The sequence below is a fragment of the Drosophila yakuba genome, chromosome 3L (assembly GCF_016746365.2).
Source record: "Drosophila yakuba strain Tai18E2 chromosome 3L, Prin_Dyak_Tai18E2_2.1, whole genome shotgun sequence".
Lineage (NCBI taxonomy): Eukaryota > Metazoa > Arthropoda > Insecta > Diptera > Drosophilidae > Drosophila > Drosophila yakuba.
The window spans coordinates 19,834,289-19,858,061 of NC_052529.2; the positions used below are offsets into that span (position 1 = coordinate 19,834,289).

Sequence of the window (23,773 nt, forward strand, 5' to 3'; positions counted from 1 at the left end):
TCATCTTTGAACGTAACGCGGCGAGTATAAGCAACATATATTTTAGTGCACTGTGGTACATAACATAACATTATGAAGGAAAACATAGGCAATGAAGCCACTATCGTATAGTTAGGATCACGTCGTGAAACTTCGTGACACATCGCTGTTCATATAACATGCGCATCTTTAGTACATTTACCCACTAAAATTTATTTATTGAAATCACACTCGAAGGATGTTGCAGCGCTTGTCGCGTGGATTTCCCATCTTAGGGCGATGTGGCATTCGAACGGCATCCACCGTGCCCACAAATCAGGCGTACCCGGGTGAGGAGGTGGAGGTCAGTGCGACGGTGAAGAGGATCCGCGCAGAATTGGCGGCGGATAAGCAGAAACTTAAGTGGCGCACTCCGATTGGCGACCGGCCAGAGGATTGGAGCAGCAAGCTAAAGCTCTTCTCCAATGCGGAGCAAACCTCAGATTTCATCGTGATGATGCAGAAACCGATCGATCTGAGTCCGAGGAACATACGACAGTGGTGGGAGAACCGGGAGGAGCGCATTGAGCGACACATGCAGCAGTTTGTTCCGGAAAGACACAAGATTCTGGGCGCTGAATTGGCTGCGGCACATTTCATACTGTACCGCGGCGGGGCCGTCAAGTTCATCAACGATACCCACTGGCGCCGAGCCTCCGAGGATGGAGAATTCAATCTGCCTAATAAGTTCGATCCTCGCTATAAAGTAGAGGCCTTAAGGTGTGATAACATGGAACTCTACTACGAGGGATTGGAGAACATACGTTGCCTGGACTCCCTTAAGTTCCTGTCCTTTCACAACGTAAAAACTTTTGATGACTGGTGTCTGGATAGAATTTCGGGAGGTGGCTACCCTCACCTGGAAGTGCTCGACCTTTCGGGCACCGAAATCACCACCAACGGTTTGGCCTGCCTATATCGTCTTCCCCAGCTTAAGTTACTGATCTTGGAAGATCCGAAAGAGACTCTGGAATTAGAATTGGCCACAGTCATGTTGGAGGAGTCCATGCCCGCTTTAAAAATTGTTGGCGCCGATGCTATTCACAGCTAGGGCGAAATTTGTTTAAGCCTATATAAGGGATTTATCCGATTTTTAAGTTTAGTTGAATATAAATGTTTTTAATAACAAAATATGAATCCAGATCTTCATTTAAAAGGGACTTTTTAAATATCGGATTTAAAGATGCCAACAGGAGGTCTAATGCATGTTAAAGCTTTCCTGCCTGATGTGTAGCTAGTTTATGTGCAAAAAGTATTAAATAGGAAGTTATATCAGCTTTGCGGAGGTTTCCCTTTCATATATTCAGCTTTAATCGCATCGCGTTCTTCCAATGGCGGCAAATATGGAGCTATTCCCTTCGCTCTCCTTTCGCTTTTTACTTTGTTCTATTAAAGAAAAAAATTTAGTTCATAAGACAATCACTTTTATTGAAGAACCCACCCAGAACTCCTTGCAATTGTTATAATTGGCAAAATATATTTCGCACTTGTCGCGATCAAAGTTGTTTTTGTTGAGGCACTTGAATGAAAGCTCCTGCTCCTATTTTGTAAATATATATTTAAGGAATTATTGATTTTCGTACAGCATACAAACCTTTAAGCAGGGATTATCCCTCTCCGCATTTATATTGCGAGGCATTTGTTATTAAATGTTAATGTTTAAATTAAACTTATATAAAAACGATATTGTTTTCGTTTGGCCGATTTCGGGACTGCCCACTTGCTGGACAGCTGATGCCAGGGATGCCAGATCTCCTTAGGATACATCAGCTGTTATATTTGTTTTCATTTACTGATTAAAATGGGTTCACTACTCTTCGATATTAAATTAAAGAGAGAGAATAAGGTTTACCATGAAAATGTAAGTTCTTACCGACTCCTAAAGGTGTTATTTCACGAAAATATATATTCCCTAGGACATGCTATTGGGCTGCGTGCAGTTTCAGTGCTCCCAGGAGACAAAACACGAAGGAATTATATTGTATCTGGAGGGAATCGTTAATCTCCAATTAAGCGCTAAAACCGTTGGGCTTTTCGATGCTTTCTATAACTCGGTGAAACCCATTAATCTGCTCCAGAATAGTCTGGAGCTATCTGCGCCCGGGAAACTGAGCGCAGGCCGTTCGGAGTTCCACTTTGAACTACCTTTGGTGTGCAAAAAGGAACCGCGAATTCTATATGAAACATACCACGGTGTTTTCATCAACGTGAATTATCAACTCACTTGCACTGTAAAAAGGAATTTTCTGGGCAAATCCATGACCAGAACCCAGCAGTTCTGCGTGCAATACAAGCCACTGGCTTTGGGCGAGGATTCAAAGAAAGTGGTTCCTTTTAGTTTGAGTCCGGACTCACTGCAGAAGAATGCCAGCGCCAAGGAGAGGTTGTCCATGCCGAGATTCCTCATCACAGGGCGTCTGGACCGGAGTGAATTCTGCGTAACAACTGCAATTACTGGCAGCATTACGGTCCAGCACACGGAGGCGGCCATTAAGTCCATTGAGATGCAGTTGGTGCGTGTGGAAACCTGTGGCTGCGACGAGGGCTACTCCAAGGATGCCACCGAAATACAGACCATTCAAATAGCCGATGGCAATGTCCTGCCCAAGCTGGAACTACCAATTCATTTGGTCCTGCCAAGGCTGTTCACCTGCCCTACGTTACTCACCAAGAATTTCAAAATCGGTGAGGATCGTATTGGTTATTTATTATTACGCGTAGCATTATTTTCCTTTTTCTTTTCAGAGTTTGAACTTAATCTGATTGTTGTATTTAAGGAGGACTACACGGTTAGCGAGAACTTCAAAATAGTCCTAAAACGTTCGGCAGGTCCTCTGCCCAGCAAAGTAATTACCGCAGGACGCTGAACGAAAAAGCTTCGCATTGTGGCAGCTATTTTATGAACATAAAAGTAATACATTTTTTTAAGCTAAATATACATACATATATCTCAATAATGAATCAAAAATAAATTGATTAACGATACGAATCTTATGAAATAAGTGATGTATTTGATATGTTCCGTAAAAATCTAGTGTATGTACAATAAAATTAAAAATGAATATCCATAAGGATTCTTAGATAATAATAAGGACACTCAAATATCCCGCCTACACAATCAGCTGATAGTTTGCCAGCTGTCAGGATGCTTTTGCTATTCCAGGTGAATAGCAGTTTGGACTAGTTTAATTCGCATGCGATTTTTGTTTGCACGTTTAACGAGAATTGTATAGTGTCCGCCTGCTTTATGTTGCGTGAAGCGTTTGATAAGTGTCATAAAATGAAATTGCTTTTCAGGTAATCGTTCAAAAATTCTGCGGTGTTGTGGTTCTTAAACGAAAGTATCTAATCATTTAAATTTTCGGTAAGCCACATAAACTTGTTGTTTCAATGAAAAAAATTGTTGGTTGCTTACCTAAATTTATCATGTTTAAAAATTAAGTTTAGAGAATGTATTTTTATAAAAATATAATTATTTACAAAACAACGATGATGCTTAAACTTTAAAAAGAAGAAACTGCAACATCAAATGTTATACCTGCATTTGGAAATATTCCATATTCTTGACGTAGGCAAAAATATTTATTTATGTCACTTTCTTTTTTTATAATGTATGTGTGTAGTTTTAGTTTTAAAGCTGTCTGCATTTCCCAAAAGTCAATATTTCTGTTGCAGGTAGTATTTAAGTAGGATTGGTCCTCAATAACATATAGCTGCCATAGGAATAACCTTTGTTGTTTTTCATCATCAAGTATTTAAATTTGCTGTACACCAGTTCTTCGAAAATATATAATTCGGTTTTAAATTGACCAAAATTGATAAGTATACCAAATACGTGGCTACCATTGGGAAGGTTGAAAAATTTTAATATTTTAACATATTAGACAAGAAACCATTTTTTCGTTGTTTAATGATCTAAAATAGTAGTGGTATACGGTATAAACCAGTTGCCAGTATTTTTATTAAACATAATTTTAGAGCATTGCTTTAACATTTCCTTTCTTGTTTCATATGTGATCTTACTAAAAACGACAAAGAGCTCAATTGAAATATATTAAATGTCAAACATTAATTTTGTTGTCTTTGAAATTGATTGATTTGAAACTGGGTAACTCGACAAATTTTAATCAAATGCTCGAAGGAGTAACGACCAAGGGTATCGATTACGTTTTCCCATCATCATTATATCCATTGTTTACCTGCGATTTGCTTTCAATCAGAGTCCATGTGTGATTGATGCGAGGTGGGGGAATGTATTTCCTTTGGCATTCTGGTACATCTTTCTGCTGCGCTTCATTTTTGCCACTCCACTCACCTGGTTTCCGGTATCCTGTTCCGCCTTCGTTATTATCTTTCAATTTACACGCAGCTGGCTAAACAAAAAAGCAATGGAAAAGATAAAATGGGGAACCCTACTATCTTTCCGGTCTGTCCATTTTGTCTTCGCATTCTACTCGATCCTTTTTTTTTTACTTTGAGGACACACCTTGTGGGGCCACAGATCTTAAATTATGTTGGCTTTTTCTTAATTTAAACGTTTATTTCGATGAAGTATTCCAAAACTTGAATCTTGCTTATATATATAAGAATTAAATTAAGATTTTAAAGAATAAAATTATTTTCAGATACTTATAATACGGTAGTATTATTTTTCAAATTACATGTTTTCATAGTAGTACTTTCGAATTAGGTTTTTCTTTCCTCCGAGTATTATTCTTAGCATACTTTACAGCTGCTCATCTACTTTCTCCACAGAATCGCAATTTCTCCAGGTTCATTCCCATATCTCACTATATTTTTACTCTTTTCTCTGACTTCCGTGTTGCCGGTAAGTGCATATCAATTTCCTGCTCTTCGATGAGTTGCACAGAAAATTTTTAAATCTTTAATAAGCTGATACTGCCTTTCTTGCTGATGCTGTCGTCATACACACATAATGCATTTTATTTTATGTTTTGTGTGTTCTTCGAGCATGTACACACGGAGTCCTGTGGCATTTTATAAGAACCTTTTTTAATTTAAGAGAAAAAATATTCTACAAAGAATTTGATTAGCATATCCCCTTACAATAAGCTGCAAAACATTATCGTATTCTAGCTAGATAGTATAATAATATAATGTAGTAAAATAATAGTAGTATTATTATTAATTAATAATAGTATATTATTATTAAAAGATTTACCATCATGTTTTAAATATTTGGCCATGATTTAGTCTTTCCCTTCTGGAAAATATTCAATTAAAACGTTCTGGGTGTCCTGGCACTTGCTTAATTTATGACTAATAGTTGCGGACCTAATTGATTGGAGGGAATTTCATTTTGCGCAAGGCGGTAGCAATAAATTTTAATTAAATAAACTTAAATGGCGCAAGAATCCTGGCCTTCAGATTTTCGGCAACCACTGTACGCGTCGATATAAATTACTTAGCATGAAATTTTCCTCGGCTTCTTCTTTATATCCCTCCCCGATCTGCTTTTATTGAAGGGGCCAGCTCCTTGACATCCGATATACAAATATGTGTGTGTATGTATATATGTATGTATGTATATATGCCGCAGGACGACAAGGAGGCAAGTTTCAAGTTCACTAAATTATGTACATACGTACTTCTGTGCGAGTGTGTCTGAACAAACACATATATTTACCCAACCCAGCCGACTCCACTCGACTTTTCTTTGACGGCCTGAACTTTTTACCATAAAGAACGTGGCACCGACACCCACCGCTATATCCACTTGAATGTATTTATTTAAGTCAAATAAAAAGAAAAGGAATGGAAAGTGTCCGGGAAAATGTGGGCCTGTTGAATCGCATATACTTATAGATATGCTGTTAAAGCGGATGTAAAAACACTCTGATGAAAGTCAATGGAGTAAAAATAGTTAACGAAAGGGTGTATAATCTTATGTTTACCATTATAATAATGCTATTCCAGCTTATTTCGTTTCTTACGGACCATAAGAAAGTGCCCATTTGATTTTGTGAACTGATTTTGGCCTGTTTTGTTTGTTATTTATGACTCTGTCTATTTCGGTTTAAAAATGTATGAGTTGAATTTCAACTTAATAACAATTTGATTAAGTTTTTTAATTTGTATATTAAATTTCATCGTTACATCAACAAAGAGGGATCGGTCTTGTTCATCAGCATTCCCCATACATTTTAAGTTTTTTTGAGTGCACGAAAAACTGTTGCTTTCCTCCGGTCTCAATTTTCCCCAGCTTTCAGGGAAACGTACGTACATACATATGTGTGCCTGAATTCGGAGAGGCAAGAAGACATGACACTAAGTCTACCTCATCTTGGAGGGAAACCACCCAAGAACCACCCGAAACCATCTGAAACCACTAAGCCCACCCAACCACAGACAGATGGCTTCAATTCGGCAGTTTGCTGAGTCGCCAAATGTAGCACCAAGAAAAGTTTTTCCCCAAGCCTATATATTTACACCCGTTACTCATAGAATAAAAGGGTATAATGTTCTTGGTGAAAAGAATGTAACAGGTACTGGAAGGTTCGTATAGTACCGGTTATTGTTATGTCGACTATCTTAAAATAAAACTTTCATTCATGTTTAAGCGTCTTCTTTGCTGAATTACATGGATTGCAAAAGGGAAAAATGTTTAGATTAATATAATAAAATGTGAACCGCTTCTTATTATCTTCTATTGTTCAAGTGCATTCACTTAAAATACATCCATTATTTATTACCATTTCCATTCTGTAGAATGATTTTCCTCAGTGTGGTGAAAATTGTTGCCAATAGATGCCGTTGCCTGGGGGCTTTGATGTTTTCCCATCCGTATTGGTATTGGTATTGGCAGAAACTTTCTGTCGTAGGTAAATTCACTTTCGACAGGCACAAACTTTTCACACCAACTGTTGCCAAACATGGCTGACTTGTACGCATTTCCAATTGCTATTTGCTTGCCTATTGTTTGTAATTTCACTGCCAGCACTTGAACATTTTACCAGGGGGATTTGGAGGTCTTGTTGTTGAATTTTTGGGGAAAGTGCCGTCGTCACGTCATGTAATTGATTTTAAATTAGCACATAGCATTGAAAATTTAAACTGTTTACATGTGCCTAGGGACATCTGCTCTGGAAATGCTTCAGTTTCTTAGAGTCCTGCTTACGAGTTCTGTCTTTCCTACACTGTAAATAGTTTGTTGTTCTAAGAATTAGTTACTAAGAAGCAGTTTTTAAAAGCTTTCATTGATAACATAAGACCATTTAGATCAAATAAAAAATCATTATATAATTCCTATCCTAAAGTAATATTATTAAATTTATATTAAAGTGATTCATTTAAATTCATTCAAATTCAGTGTGGTTTTAGCAAAAACTAATACTTTTTCCTCTGGTCATCCATTATCAAATAGGGATTAAATTTACTTCTCAGTTATTTTTCCAAGCGTACACTTTTTTGCTATCTCTATCTCCTAACCATTTCCGTCTCACTTTCTCCGTGTCCGTGTCACTGTGTTTGTGTAAGTGGGTGTTCGCTAGTGTGAGTTTATGCATGTTTAATGAACATGAATCCACGAGCCACCAGGGCACCCCTGTAATCGCATTTCAATATGCTGCACCGCCTGTGTAAAAGGGGCAACAAAAAAAACAAGAAGTGGGTTCAGCGCAGTGCTGGCCAAAAAGAAAAAATGTTAAAAATATAAAAAACGAGCAGAAAGAAAGGAAAACTCAAAGCCGGCTACCGTGTCTTCCCTCCTCCGGTTGCAAACGGCAATTTAGTTTGCAGGGCAAACTTTTCATAGCTGCTCTGACCCGTAAACGAGGTCAGCGGAAAAAAACATTTTGAAAAATTCATATGCAAACGTATTTTCAGTTGCACCGGCAACTGCCAACTGGCAACTGGCAACACACAGGTGCCAATGGCAGCACCACCAGGATTTGAATCGGAATCGGGACCAGTATCCACCCAGTAAGTACTATAACAGAAGCAGCTGGAGAGTGGAAAAGCGGGGAATGGCGGTCGAGGTAAAGGAAACTTTTTAATGGCCAGCGAACACACACCATGCTCACTTAATAGCACTCTTGCTGGCCAGTGTAATTCAGAGTCGCCCATGGGGCTCAAAGTCTTCCCCAGTTTCGGCGTAAAGTGAAACGTTTTGCTTTTTATTAGTTGGTAAACATGAATAATAATGAAAAAGAAGTTGCTTTTTACACTAAATTAAATGTGAATCAACATGTCTTTGGGGCAAACCAAATGAACTTTTTGCCTGCTGCGAGAAAAGGGGTGAAATTTATTACTTTTTCCACTATTCTAGGTAAACTAACGTGTCGCCAAGTGAATAAGGGTAATTTAGTTAAAAATAATTATGATGAATGCCTAATAAGGGGAATTCAATATACAATTTTCCACGATTAATCAACGGATTTTTATATAATGATCGAAATCTTACTTTTTATAATAAACTAAAGCACCAGTGACCGGATGAATTTTAGTGCACATAAAGCTGTGCAGACTGATGTATTATCTTCACTCAAATAAAGCACTTCTACAATTTTTTTCAGACTCTGTAAATACAAGCAACATTTGTAGATTGCAATCGTCATGTAATCAACTTGACTTAAGCATTTCCAATTTTTAATCACTATGCCCGAGCTAATTGCTTGCCCTAAAACCCAAAAGCGGAAACTCTTCAGTTTAACATAAAGTGAAACATTTTCCGCCTTTCCGTTCCGGCTTTTTTTGTTCAGCGGATAGGACTTTGCACGGATGTAATTGTTGGACAAGGTTTGTAACCCACGGCTTCTATGAGTAATTAGGGTCGGGGATTAGTTCAGTCGCCTTTTCTTCAATAAATTTTGGACGTTGGCCGCCCAAAGGGCAAGCGAACCCGGCTCCCGGCGATGGTTATTTAAGGCTCAGCCGGGGTCACAAGGTGTTCCGCCTTAAAATGGCCTAAAAACGTGAAAATGTGATGGGAAAGCACTGAACGAAATGTCTAAAGATGTCTTGTATTAGCTAAAACTCACTTTATATGAATTTTACATTAATAAAACCGGCAAGGTCGGTGGAACAAAAGCTTAAATTTCTTAATTGGTTGATAAATTCATTAAAATATTTATACATAAAAAGGTAATAGGTCATTGGTATCCCATATGTTGTAAATATTTAAAAATAGCCCTTTTTTGACCTATTTCCTTTCTATCTTTTTAGTTTCATACAAAATGCTTACAATAACCAGATATTGGTCTAGCTAAAAGTAAAGTCTTGGCTTTTGGGAAGTGCAGGATCAGAGGAAGTGCCCTCTCACATTATGCCATCTCGCGTCCGCCGACGGTGATGTATGTACGTGTTTCGGCTTTGCTTCCGTGATAATTTTCCAACTTTTTGCACCAATTATGTGCACGGCAGCGCGATATTCTCTTAGCCATCTCGGTGTTAGTGGGCCCTGTAAGGGTGTGGGTGTTGGCCTTTTTGTGCCTTTAGTTTATGCTCATTACGTGAGTGCTGAGCGCAGCAGACTCACAAATTGTTGTACAAGAAATTGCCGCCGCTGGCATTACACGAAAATACAGGGAAAACACAGAGGCGCATATACATATGTATGTACGTTGAGGGTCTTCGGAATATATATACATATGTACATAGCTATATATAGATTTCTTGCCTGGATGCCAAACCGTCGAATTGAATTTTCAGGTTAATTCCCAGCAATCGAAAAGGAGTCTTGTCCACGGGGCGTATGCGCGTTATGTAGTTGAACAATTTACAAAGGACGCTCCCACCCACTTTGACTATGAGCTATTAAAGACTGTTATTTTAATAAATACTGCAAGTGGCATACGGCACTCATTAAATGCTGGGTCAATTTTAATTAAATTTAGGTTAAGAAGAAATCGTGTTCACGGTTCGTATGCGCGATATTTAATTGACCGATTTGTTGCTCTTAGGTTTCGAGCAATTTTAGTCTTAATTAGGAGCATTGACGACGGAGGAGAAATTAAAAATAGCATATATTTAACTGTTAACATTTTAATAGGTAAACTCTCTCCAAATGTATAAGAACAGCTATTCATTTATGAACACAGGAAAAGCAATTAAATTGTAAGCAGTTTATTAAATTCAAATAAATTTGGCACACAAATCGAGGCGTGCCCCCTGGTGTGTAAGCGTATTTCGAATGCCCCAAATGCGAGCAATTCAAATTTTAGCTATTAGCTAAATCCAGCAATATTTACTCAACGTTCAGTGTTCATAAATTCCCTCTTCACAACTCATAAATCAAGGCTTAAATGTGATTTTGAAGACTTAAGAACTTAAGCCTTAAAAACCAATTCCAACTGAAATATAGGATGTCGGCTCTGGCACGCCCACTGAATAAGTACTTCGCACCAGAAACGCTTTAGTTTGCAACACAGTTTTCCTTTTGTTTGGGCCAATTCAGGGGCAAACAAAAAATGTAATAGAATATTAAAGGATTCCAACTGCAGCTTTAAAGGCAAATAAACTTTCTCCAGAGCCTCCCACCATCTGTTTATTTTGGCAAAGGCGAAAAGTGTAAGAAGAATGGGTCTTTTTATTTTACTCAAGTGCCGTGTCGTTGGTTTCACCTGCACTGGGAAAAATGCATTAGCTAGATATGTAGGCATTCATGTTTGCTTAAAACGTTCCCAGACTTCAACTATGCAAATTGTATTACTAATCTACTACTATTCAACAATTCAATATTTAATAATTGAATAGATTGTTTAATTTGGAATCTAAAACAAAGCCTTAATTCGGTACATACTTAGGAAATAGTTACCTCAATTAGATAAGCTTAATTCAGCTTAGGACTACGATGAATTTCCTTCAAGTCCAAGAGACAAGTGGCAAATCCAATTATTTCAACGAAAATAAGTTTTCTTTGCTTAAAGAACTTTAAAAGGGACACTTGGATTTGCGCAAAATGTACCTTGTTTGCTAAAATAATTTGCCAATACTCACTGTTGATGTTCCTAGTTAGTTTTTGTTTTAGAGAACGTTTTAAGTATTTTGGTTCGAGTGTGTGAAAAGTAGGCAGGAAAAACAGCATAAACTACCGAATGAAGCTGCTGGCTGTTGGTAGAAAACTTTTCGTTGCATTTTCATTGGAAATCCCAACGAAAATTCAAACTCAAACCGGGGCTAAATGTCTCGTCGAGCTGATGCTGATGCTGAGCTTCAGTTGCCGAGCAGCTCGAGCTGAGGATACATTTTGTTTGTTTACTTTGAAATTGTAAATGGATTAGCCGCACTCCGAGGCGCGCCAGGCCTGACAAATTGAATTTGTTAGACTCGAGAGAAGTTTTTGGCAAACTTTTGCGTGCATGGTTGGATATTGGACGTGGCCGGAGTGCCGTAGTGCCGTGGTGCCGTGATGCCGTATTGCCGGAGTGCTGGAAGCCATTGCCCATAAACCGAGAAACAAAACTTTTCCCTGCCGTCGAAGCGGGAGTGTTGAGGAATAAATTGCCATGCCGTAGGTGACGGGCCAAACTAAAGGGTTCTCTAGACGCCGAAAACTATCCCCACCCCATTGGGTCATCAATAAGGTGATACTTTTAGGAGAATATCCCGAAAGAAATGCCGGATTAATCTGAAGCTCGAATGATATCGAAAGTGAATAAATGATTGGCAACCATGGCGAAATGGGAATGCTGAAAGCTTGTTCGAGGAATTTCTATGGGAGGGATTTCCTTGATGGCAAACCATTCCCGACTGATGGTCATCAATAAGGAACTACTTGAAGACTCAACGAAAAAATCATCGGGAAGATGAACTTGAAATTGTAGCAACGAACACAAGGTAATATAAAAAAAAGATGAAGAGCAAAGAGATATGATTTCTGTATTTTATTGTGTTTGGGAGTCAGGCCAGAGATTTCGATTAAATAGTAACGGACTTTAAAGAAATGTCACAGAACTCATTTTAGGTCCAATATAGCTTTTATTTCCGTATTATAAACCTTTCATTTATAGTTTTGAAATCATATACAATTTATATTTCACTGACACCAGATAAACTTACCAATTTTATGACAGATTAGACTTTAAGTTTTGAAAAGCAATTAGTTTTCTCATATATATCTCATTTTCATGATAATAGGTAATTTCATCACAAAATGTAGTATCTGAATAACATTATTCTGATAATAATTTATAATTGATGACATTTGATAATTTATTTATTAAGGAACAACCATATTTTTCCTTTTGATTATTTAAAAACAGAGTGAATCCTTTTCCATGACAGTAAAAAAATACCGAGAAGGAGTTTTAAACAATAACTACCTTATATATTTACATTTAAAATAATAAATAAAGAATTAAGCCGTATTATCAATAAGCTCAAAGTGCATACAAGACATAATAGAGTAAGTTGGGCTAATAAAACGGTAATTTTCATGTAGACAACATAAAATTGTTTAGTTTACTTAAGACCAATCAAACGACTCCAATACAGAGTATTTTAAACACACTTTTAAAATGTTCCACTTGAAACTCAGCTGCAGTCATCGATTTATTTTTGCCATTCTCTTAATGACCGCAAGACGTCTGTTTTTGAGAGTTTGACTTTTCTACACAATGAAAAATGTAGCAAACCGGATTGAAAAAAATACTATTTGAAAACATCAGTTACTCAGTAGTACACAGGAAAATATGTAGTTTATAATAGAGCTAACAAAATTCCTTTAAATTCGGCCTGTGGCACATGAGTCAAACACATTGAGTTTTATCCAGGATTAAAGCTAATTGTGCAACTTCAACTGTTGCTGCTGGCCAAATTCCAATTTAAGTCCAAAGTGGTTAAGCTAATTGAATCGCTTCGTCTCCGTTGAGCCAAAGTGAATGGGCCTCATTGCGATATGTACTGCATGTAATCCCGCCTTAAATAGAAAACCCTTTTGGCCAAACTTGTGCTGCGGCCAGCCCAAAATGTTGCTTACCCTATACATTTTCCTCTGTTGGCCCTCTTCGTCATTTACATTATTATGATGAGATGCAAATCTCGTTAAAGGACACTTCAGGCCCCGCCCCTCGCATCCCATATAGACTACACTTCAATATGTGTGCCATATGCCCCCCTATATCTTGGCAGCCACATTCACTTGGTTTTCCCCCGATTCGCCTCCTGCTTTCCCCAATTTCCCCTTCCCCATGTCTGTGTGTTATTCTTATGCAAATTACATTTCCTGTGTTTGAGCTACAGCTTGTAGCTACATGTGTATGCGTGTGCCAAACACGTGCACGGGAAAAATCAGGATTTTTTTAGAGAAAATATGTCTTCAAAGATTAAACGTCAAATATTTTGCTGTTTTGAACGTAAATATAAATTACAAGATTTTTGAATTGCTTAATACGTTTTTTTCAATATTAGGAGTTATTCCCTTACCAAAACATTATGAAAACCTCATTATAGTAGTTTCTTTTTTGGTTTCGCTTAGACATCGTGTATTTTTTTCGGTGCATTTGAATGCCGTGGAATATTTTGCATACTCACATATAGCTAAAAAATATTCTACCATTCTTTTGTAAAAGTCAACAACAAACGAACGAAGCGATCATAAATGTTTTCGTTTGTCAGCTCGTGCTCTCCCTTTCACTTGCCGTCTACCCGTCCCTTTTCTGTCATTTGCATCTGTCTATCTGGTTCCGTTTCCATCTCTGTCTGTCGCATGGTGCTGTCTCTGTTTCTGGCCATATGACATATTTGATGCTGCTGACTTTGCTTAGTATCTTATTTGCATTTGTAAACTTTAGTGTGCCATTTTGTTCATTTGTTTTTGTTTTTTTTTGGTCTATCCTGTCCTACTGATTTTGCATTTTATATCCTCGCACACGTGCACACATTTATTATATTTATTTGAAACTCATTAGCTTTAAGGGCTTTTTTCCATTTCTGATTTTCCCTCCATTTCCAGTGGCACAAATCAAGTGCAGAATCAGCACATTATTCACTGACATGTGAAGCATTTTTAAGGTATAACGAATATTTTGCAGCGTTTGATTTGTTAATTTTGCAGATCTCAACACTTGTGTAACACTCTCATTCAATCGAATTTCGAATTACATTTTAGAAATAGCTTTAGAGAGATTTTTGCTACTGATGAATGTGTTGGAATGAAGTCAGAGTAAACGGTTTAGTATTTGTATAATTAAAGCAGCTCTCGTTTGATTACGGTTAAATGGCATTTGAATAGTTAACTGATGCAGAACAATTGATGGAAATTAGGTTGCATAAGTTTTGGGCTAATCCAAATCGAATTAAATTTGAGTGCTTTCGGTTTCATAATGAATTTTAAACAATGGGTGTAAACTAAAAGAATATTTCTTTATTCTAGCAGCACGTTGTGTCTATTAGGATTCCTCTGGTAACAAACCAAAAATTATCATTTATATTCCTTGAATCTATTTTTGTTGTGCTGATTTTTTAATATAATAATCTGTTTATTAATCTCATCAACGGTGATCGGAGCTTTTGACCTATAGTATATGTGTTTTTGAAGTATATTTCTTGCCCAATTAAAAGACAATTAAATAATATAAGTATTAGATAAAAGTTTTTTTAAAGGGCGGTTATAAAGAGGATTTTGATTCTAAATCAACCTTTTGTTTTAAAAAGTTTAAAGAGTCATCGAATCTTAATAGTGACTAGATAGAATTCAACGCTCATGATATATTACTTAGAAAAGAATGTATAACGTATGCCAAAAATATAATTATTTAGAAAAGAATAGAGGGCTTTTGTGTTGTCTATACTACATTAATATAATTGAATTATTTGTTAAAAGATAAAGTTCAAGTTCATCAGCCATAATACATACTTCAAAAGGTTATAATAATCCAATAGTTATAAAATCTTATTATAAAATATAATAGGTTATACAAATTGTAATTTCTGTACATATTATTTCACAGAGGTAACAATTTTTTTTACTGAAAAACCATCTTTAAATAACTACTTTTAGGTTTATTCCTTAGTGGAGGGGGTTACTTATTAGTTTTATAATAAACCACACTTGCCTCTATGACATAGGTACATGCGAATTTTTTGAAGTAAAAAATCAAATCATAGCATAAATAATAAACTAGTGTGAGTGCGAACGAGACTTTTAAACAGTTTCTTGTTATATCGATAGAGACTACCTATACTACTAAAAAACTGAAAAAAAACTTGCGTCTTCGTCCCTAAAATCTGCATGCTGAAACTCAACTTTCTAGTTTTTAACGTTTCTGAGATCGAGGTGTTCATACGGACGGACAGATAGAAAGACATGGCCAGATCGACTCGGCAAAATGAAAAATTATTCACACTCCTTTATTTAAATTAAACTTACTTCAGTATACTTCACTTTCTCACTTTAAAAGGGTAGTCACTCTTTGCTCTTAACTTGGTCTAACTATTCACTCTCTATTCAAAAGCACTTTCCATGGTGGCACTTTTTTTCTTTGGGTCCTGGTTAATGGCCACCACACTGCATGCCTGACAATTGGAAAATTGGAAGTTAAAACCATTAAATAAATGAGTGTCACACAGAGGGGCGGGTGCCGAGATTCGAAGAACGAAGGGGGGAGTACGACACAATCACATTTCGGTTGATGCTGGTGCCGAATGCTATTTGGGTATTTTTATCTCTTTCGATTTACCCAGTCATTCGAAGGGCTTCCAAGGGGGGTTAACCACTTTGATTCGCCCTCAATGGAAAGGCAAAACATCAGCAGACCGAGCACACGGAGAGCCCTGTTTGAAAGTCAACAGTTTTAACCTAATCACAGTGGATTTTATTGCCGCCTCACAAATCGATGCGTGCGGATTCGGATGCGGATGCGGATAAGGATGTCGATGCGGATGCGGAAGGAAGGGAAAACGGAAACGCAACGGAGCTGAAGGTCCTGGGCAACCATTTTGTGGGCGGACCGCAGGATCTGCGGAGGATTCATTAGGTTGCTGCGTAAGAATTCTGGGTGCGTTAAGTGCCCCCCGAAAGGACCTTTTGGGCTTTTTGGGTGCACTAAAAAAACATATTTCGCCAATAAGGTCTTCAACTTAGAGTACGCCTAAGCAAAGCCAACTTTTTCTGGAGTAATTTTGTTCACAACATTGTTGAGACTAATTTATTAACAATGCTTTTACGATTTAATCAGTTTAACTAACGTTTTAACCTAACTATTTTAATATACATATATATATTTCAGTTTTATAAAAATAAATTCCGGGTATAAAAATATAGCATTAACATTTTTTAGGGTAAAATGTTCCAAAACAAAGTAAAATATTTTGTACCTTGCATTCCGACCAACTTGTCTTAGTTCGTCTTTTCTCTAAATATTATGAACTAAATATAAACTTTTCCAAGTGCTGATATAGAGTCTCACATTCAGCACGGACTGGCTGTTGAGCCCGGACCTAAATGTTATTTATCTCCAGATTAAATGGATTTGTGTGCAAAATTGTCTATTTAACTGGGGCCGGGCAACAGCTTTAGCATTCGCATCGTCATCAACATCGGCCTTAGTATCAGAATCAGCAGCACTTTCGTTTCTCGAAAGTGGCAGGAACTTCATTGTTTGAACTTTCCAACGGATACGTGGGTGTTTGATTGAGTTTCAACAAGGGTCGACTTGTCCTCCTGCCCCGGGCGGAGATTTCTGAAAAGCTCCACCCACTTGGTCACTTCCCGCTTTCACCCACTTTCCCTCAATTTCCCTGACGACCTGTTTCAGTTTCTATTGTCAATTAGAACTGACAAGTGGCTCTCTATATGGGCGAAAGTGTTCGTGTTTATTTCCTTTAACGGCCTTGGTTGACAAACGCATTCAATTCAAACCGGATTCCCTGTCGCCTTTTTATAGAGATGGGCACTTGGTTTTTATACCTATACAATACAGAATATATATATCAATTATGTCTACGCCAATTACAAGTCTATGTGGACTAGCTCAAACATTTATATTCAAATGTGTAAACACATTAATTATATATCATTTAATAGTTACTTTAGTAGAGTATATACATAACTAAAGCCTCATCTCTGGTAGAAAACCACTTGATTTTTATTGGCCCAGAAATTCGAATTCGTTGAACGCTTTCTATTGAACACTTGTATATATTTTCCTTTTAATTGATAGCTTCTTGTTTTACAATTCTTTACCTATGTTCGACGGATGAAAAGGGGAAACAAAACATTGCAATATATTCTCTCTGAAAAAAAAAATCACCAAAACCATTTTCTGCCAAGCATGTGTTAGCAATATTGCGAGATCGCAAATATTTTTGGGGCATTCTTTATTGCTCAAGTTCAATGGTCTTCTTGGTAATTGGCACCTAGATTTTCTGTTTTTCAGTTTTCCTGGATTCTTCTGGATTGTCCCACAAAGAGGTCACAAATGTAATAAATTTTTCAGCGGACCCGGCATATCCGCCACTCGCAGATATTTTATGGGTCGATTTCTTCAGCGTTTTTCACATTGTTTGTTAACACTGGTAATGTTCGTCCTTTATGTTTTTATCTTCAGTGTAATTATACGAATGTTGTAAATTTAATCTCCATTAGAACCAGAAAAGCTTTGATCCTAGTGCTTGTATGTTTTAAAGGCATAATTTAGCACATATTAATTATTTGATTTAAAATTAAAAATGTATAAAAAACGTATCTAGAAATAGATACCAAATTGAATTTCTATATTCATTTATTTATCACTAATGGCTTTCGAGAAAATACTCTGCCCAGGATGGCTCATATTGAAGATTAATATCTTTTTCTCTAATTTCGCCGAGCTTAAGTTTCTCCAAAGTGCAATTTTCCCGTTCAATGCAGCAACCGAACAATGGTGGCCTTAGAATGAAGCTCAGCTTACAGCCAGATGCAGTGGAGCAAAACAGCAAACAGACAATGGCCCAAAAAATGCGAGAAGAAACCCAATTCAAAATAATAGGCTAATAAACTTACTTAGCGTGCGCACAGCTGATTAGCCCGACCGGCTTTCCACTCTCTTATGGCAACTGCGTTGGAGATTTTCCCACCTCCACCCACCCTCCCCTTTCGGTTGGTGGTACAGGCGTCCGCTCTTCACCGCTCATCCTAAAGCCAATTTCCCGCCCTCGCACTCCAGCTGCGGCAAAATTTTATTATTGCGCTTCTGCAGCTGCCCGACAACAAAAACGTTCGCCGCGGTCGTTTGCTTAATGCGCCGCGTGCCTTTCGCCCCTGTCCGATCCGCCAGATAGCCACGGCTATAGCATGGCTATAGCTATAGCCAAAGCTACAGCCAGGGCGATGGAGATGAGGATGGCCGTGACGATGGCCTTTCGGCGCTTATGGCTGAGAAATGCTTTCTTTATGTATTAATAGTACTTTCACTCCCTTTAGCACTCGAAAGTCGGGCTAAGGATGACAGCGTGATTGGAGCTTAATGCCCAACGCCCCTTGAAGTTTGAGTTAATGCCCGATGGCAACGACTTCATAAAGTATTAATTTAGTTTGTAATTTTGCAAATTGTCTCTTTATTGGGTAGGAAAAAGTTTAAGTTTTGTTTTGATGGCTTACATTTTTTCGTAAAAAAGTTAAATCTGTTTAAGAAGGAAAGGAATTTTGTGTCATCGTAAAAATTTTTATTTTATGGAAATATGTGTAAGCTTAGTAAGAATTTTTCATTAAATCGGTCTTCAAAGGAATACCTTATTGCTTTAGTGGCATTGTTATAATTATATAAACATAGGAATGTGTAAAATAAATGTTGAATTAAATGGAAGTTTCATACAAGTGCTGGAAACTTATTTACAAATACTGCTATTTGCGAATAACATGATTCATTCAAAGCCAAGAAGCTTTTCATTTAGTTGACAGTTCATTTAAAATCGATTTTAATCTAATTTAGAGAGCCTCTAAAAGGAGAAATACGATTTAAAGTGATTTTCAGAAAAATCACACCGACAAAAAATGTCAATAAAATGTGAATGATTTACCTAATCAAAGTGTCGTTAAAAATATTTGCATAGCCAAGAGGAAAAGAATCTCGTTTTTAGCTCATAAACAATTTATGGCAGCATGACGTGTTTTATGTGCTTTTATTTTGGTTAGGCAAAAATATTTTTTTTGATCGAAGTAGAAAACTATGCTAACCATGTTAGGCTAGTGAAAGAGTTATAAATATTTTTGTTTTATTGAAATAAACATAAAACACAAATTGGTAAAGATTAAGGATTGAAAATATTAGAAAAGAAATAATAATAAATTCTTTGTTTTTAATCATAAAGTGTTCTTATATTTTTCAGTTTATGACTATTGCAAGGGTATATAAGCTTCGCCTTGGTGAAGCTAGCTTCCTTTCAAGTATTTTTTACAATTAAATAAAACAATATTTCGATTGATAGATTGAAAATAAAAAGTGACGGGTACCCAATATTTTAAGTAAACTATTGTGATTGTATTGTATTTCCCATTAGCTAATAAGTAACCCAACTAATAAATTTAAAATTACATGATTTTATAATTTCAAAGTGGCCGTAAATGAAGTGTGTAAATAAATAAACATATGTAGGCGACCATCACGCTACCATCACTGGGCTCGAAGGGAACCATCGAGAAGCGAGAAACCAGTGGCGGGAAACTGAGCACCAGAGCACATTTATCCGGGAATGACTTCAGTGTTGTATCACGTAGTAAATAATTCCTTTGTGGCATTGTCTTGGTTGGCTTTGCAGCATTTGGCCGTCGTCCTTTTGTCCCCCAATCTCTTCGTGAAATCCCAGAACTCCCCGGACTGCCATCCCACGGTTGTCTAGTGGGTGTTTACGTGCTTTGAAGGATGGGGACGCGGATGGGGATTGGACTGTGTGGAAATTGGTCTAGCGGAGATTGGGGGTTGAGTCTTTTATTGTTACGTGGCAAATACAACATAAAACGAACGTGTAAATGTTATTTCTTGATTTATTTCCGCGGTGCATGCAGATGCTTACGCTAACCGATTTTAAGGTTTCCTCACCCACGCCATTCCACCTCTCCGAATCCGAATCCGAATTCCCCAACCAGCAAAGCATCCTCGATAGGTTACGTATACGTACGTATACGTAATGTGGCGGATTTTCATTTCGTTCCCGCCTTGGTACGTCGCGAAGCGTTGGCAAATATAAAATATTCCGCTTACCTTGCACAAATATTTATATATGGTTGGTACATAATATAACATTACTGCATGGCTCTCTTTTTATATATATAGATATATATGTGCACATGTCAGTGTGTTGGTCTACGTGAAATTGTTAGCGCGTGTGTGAGTGTTTATGTTTGAGATGGCAAATTTTTTGTATCTGTGCCATTTATTGTGTTTTCGCTCATGCACCCTGTAAAATGAGATCAGGAATCATTGGGCTCGAGGGAATAGTAGAGTTGCATAACGTTGCAACAGGAACATTTTTAATTAATAATTTTTAAGTGCAATTTGTAATTAAATTAATACGTCGGGGAATACCAAATTGGTTATTTTATAGTAAATATTTTATAGACTCTATCGATATGGCTTAGAAGTAATAATATGATAGTATTTACAGTTCATAATCTTTATTATAGTACTTGTAGTGACGAAGCGCTCCCGGGGAGTGTGTAAGGTAAAGCGAAGACTTTTGTAACTCATTAATTAATATCCATAGGGTATTCTAGCTACTCACCTGTTATTACGCCAGTGTTTGTTTCAGTATTTTGTAATTTTTGTCTCCCTTTTGTTCTTCTCGGGCTTTTGTTTTATATGTACCGCCCTTGTGTGCTGCCTCTTCGGCACAAAAGCAAACATTTTCTTGGGTGCAGGCGACTTTACATAGCCCGCTTTTTGCCCATTCCCTTTTCCCATCGTAGCCCCTTTATCTGGCCCGTCTAGGCAAAAGCCCCCATGGCTTATATTTACCTCTCGACTTAAGCCAAGGCGAGACGTTTGTCTCCTGGCCGCCAGATCTGTTTTCGGGTTTCGGGGTTTACTGGAGCACGGAAAGAAATATCTACAACAAAATCTCCATTTATAAGGAATCATTGAAGGGTAAAAGCATAAGTACTCTGTAAGACAAGAGAAAGCTCCGAAGATAAACTTGAAATTTATTAAAATTTAAAAACAAATCCCCAGTTTTTGTATTTTACCTTTTTTTAATTTCTAATCCTTTTAGGTTATAATTAACATTTTATTTTCTATTTCTTCGTTATTCGGGATAGGCAAATACAACTTTATGATCGAAAACAAAATAAGTTCATGCAATAAAATGTGAAAAATCATTGAACTTTTTTCCACTGCATAGGTTGAGCTCGTATTTAGTGTGGTTGGGTGAGGTTTTGGTTCCGTGTTTCGCCTGTTGACGCAAATTGCCAAAATTGCCTGCGGTTGTGTTTACACGGCGAATGTAACAGACAACAGACAAGTGACAGTCGCACGCACTGAATTCAAATAAAAGCCAATGCCAATGCCGTGTCTACAAGTGGGGGGAGGTGGTATGGAAAAGTGGGCGGAAAGGCGGGCGGAAGGCCATGGAAAAGGCAGGACGAGTCAGCAAACGTGCGGTACATTATTTAATTTTGACATGTGCTTGGGGTTTTGTCATCTGTATGTACAGCTCGCCATGTAAATACCAATTGCCAATTCAAATTCGTGCTAATGTGCTTTTGATATATGGATTGAGGTTTTCGAACATCCGTCAGCAAGCAAGTATACATTCTCACACATAATCCTTATATATATGCATTAAAATAGATCCCTGGCCAGACTCATTTGTGACTATCAATGGCAAGGTGTCTTTGATGATTTTATTAGCTTTCGGTTGCCTTTTTGAATAAATAAATCATTTGCATTTATGGCATCTGACAAGTCCTGCTGCTCTCTCTCTCTCTATCTTTCTCACTCTCTCTCTACCCATCTCTTCCTCTATTCGACTATGCGTCTCTTTCTAATGACGGCCAGTTTTGATCTGAATTGATGGCACTTCCATTAAACATGAATTCAAATCGACTGCTTTCCGTTTCCTATTCGAATGCACAATGGTTCACTTTAATGTGTACTTGCTATTGGGTTTGATTTTGGATGGTTCTGTATTTATACCCGTTACTCGTAGAGTAATAGGGTGTACTAGATTCCTTGATAAGTATGTAACAGGCAGAAGGAAGTGTTTCCGAAAGTATATATTTTCTTGATCAGGATTAATAGCCGACTCGACTTGGCCATGTCCGTTTGTCTGTCCGTATGAACGTCGAGATCTCAGAAATTATAAAAACTAGAAAGTTTATATTAAGCATGCAGACTCCAGAGAAATAGACGCCAATACCATTTTGTTTTTAATTTTATTTGACTACGAGAGTACAAAAAAGCAGTGGCAGTTTTATCAAAATAAAAGTTAAATTTCAATATTGTGAACCATCAATTAATTGACAAGTAATCATTTTCGGTTAGTCGGCAACATAAGTTTTGATGGCTAAGCACCAAATTAAGCTTTCCAGGAAACAATAGCACTTTACTGTTTGCTCGGTACCGGTTATTTCGGTTAATAGTTTTTCCATTGCCCTTTGACTGCTGAAAATGTTTTCCCATTTCCTTTCAGCTCTTTCTCCTGTTGGACGGCTTTGTTGTCTGCACTTTCCAATCTCCTTTCGGTTTTCCTCTGCTTTCCGCCTCGCTTTTGTGTATTTTTTGTGCAATGTTTGCCAATGGCTGTTCTCGAGACATGAGTTTGATGCCTCCGATGCTTTTTAGTGTCGCTCCTCTTTTAACCGATCTTTGACCAGTGGGTGAGAACCGACCTGTCAGAGTTCAATTGAATATAATTGAATAAGCCACAATAATATGAATTAAGTTTGGTTAAATTTGGGAAAGTGATTTTAGTTTAAGTTTCATTAAAACTAAATCTGTAGAATAAGTAAGTTGTACCTTTTATGAAGAAAATGCTGTAAATGACATAAGTAGAAATTATTATGGGAATAAATACATTTACATCACTGATTTAATTAACATAAACCAACGTATAGGTTATATTTTAGACTGGTACATATACCAAGGAAGTTACATTTTGTATTTTTTTTAGAAAGATTTCTTAGAACTTAAGGCGCAGTATCGATGGGTTAAACCAGTACTGCTCTGGTCCTAGATTATTGCTCTGTTGAATGCTGGTGCCGAGATATAAATTTCAACAGTATACTTTTTCACCCACTTTATACTTTCTGAATTTTTTTGCTTTGCGGCTCAAAAGCAAATCTGTGTCGTGGGCGCTTGTCCTTTCGCTTATCGAAGGCCCCTCAAATCCCAGATGCTTTTTGCCGCTGTTCCGGCCGAGCTTCAATAAATCTACCCTCCCATATCTTTGGGTCTTGCTTTCGTGCTTTTACAGCATCAACAACAAAATAACTCAAAGTGTCATCCAAACTCTTGAAGTCTATTGTGTTGGCCCTTTGTTATATATTCCCTCCACCCGATTCTCGTCTGCTTGTCCTTTGCCCGCTGCGTTATCCTTACAAAACGTTTGACGGCTGCAGTTGTTTGGGTCTTACACGTGTTTTCAGGGCGGCGATTGTAGCAGGGGGGCTCAAGTGGGGCGTTATTATTTAGCTTTGCTTTAGATGAATCGAACCAATATGCAATGCGCCACTATCCTCCTTCGAGTGCCATTTTTATTAGGTGTATACCTTCGTAAATCACTATGCCTCCAACGCAAATACTTACACAAATAAATGCCCAGACAAATATATTCATCAGTGTTATCTTAATTCCTATTATGTTCATATCTGTTGGAATAATTT

The 23,773-nt window shown here is 37.4% G+C and overlaps 3 protein-coding genes and 1 long non-coding RNA gene across 4 annotated transcripts; 3 read left to right on the plus strand and 1 right to left on the minus strand.

Moving 5' to 3' along the window:
- Positions 1–130: 130 nt before the first annotated feature.
- Positions 131–1,149, plus strand: LOC6539757 (distal membrane-arm assembly complex protein 2). The gene has a single exon (XM_002086606.4). The coding sequence runs from the start codon at positions 218–220 to the stop codon at positions 1,067–1,069; it is 852 nt and encodes a 283-aa protein (XP_002086642.2). The 5' UTR covers positions 131–217; the 3' UTR covers positions 1,070–1,149.
- Positions 1,117–1,754, minus strand: LOC6534749 (coiled-coil-helix-coiled-coil-helix domain-containing protein 7). The gene is made up of 3 exons (XM_002095388.3): positions 1,613–1,754; positions 1,460–1,558; positions 1,117–1,404 (listed from the first exon to the last, which is right to left on the minus strand). Exons 1-3 carry the CDS (start codon positions 1,655–1,657, stop codon positions 1,291–1,293), a joined length of 258 nt encoding a protein of 85 aa, XP_002095424.1. The 5' UTR covers positions 1,658–1,754; the 3' UTR covers positions 1,117–1,290.
- On the plus strand, positions 1,709–3,080 carry LOC6534750 (vacuolar protein sorting-associated protein 26C). The gene is made up of 3 exons (XM_002095389.4): positions 1,709–1,879; positions 1,935–2,703; positions 2,764–3,080. Exons 1-3 carry the CDS (start codon positions 1,820–1,822, stop codon positions 2,883–2,885), a joined length of 951 nt encoding a protein of 316 aa, XP_002095425.2. The 5' UTR covers positions 1,709–1,819; the 3' UTR covers positions 2,886–3,080.
- A 4,791-nt stretch (positions 3,081–7,871) lies between these two features.
- LOC120321560 lies at positions 7,872–19,925 on the plus strand. Its single transcript, XR_005561227.1, has 2 exons — positions 7,872–7,959; positions 17,355–19,925. It is a non-coding gene; the product is annotated as an uncharacterized LOC120321560 (long non-coding RNA).
- The last annotated feature ends 3,848 nt before the right edge of the window (positions 19,926–23,773 follow it).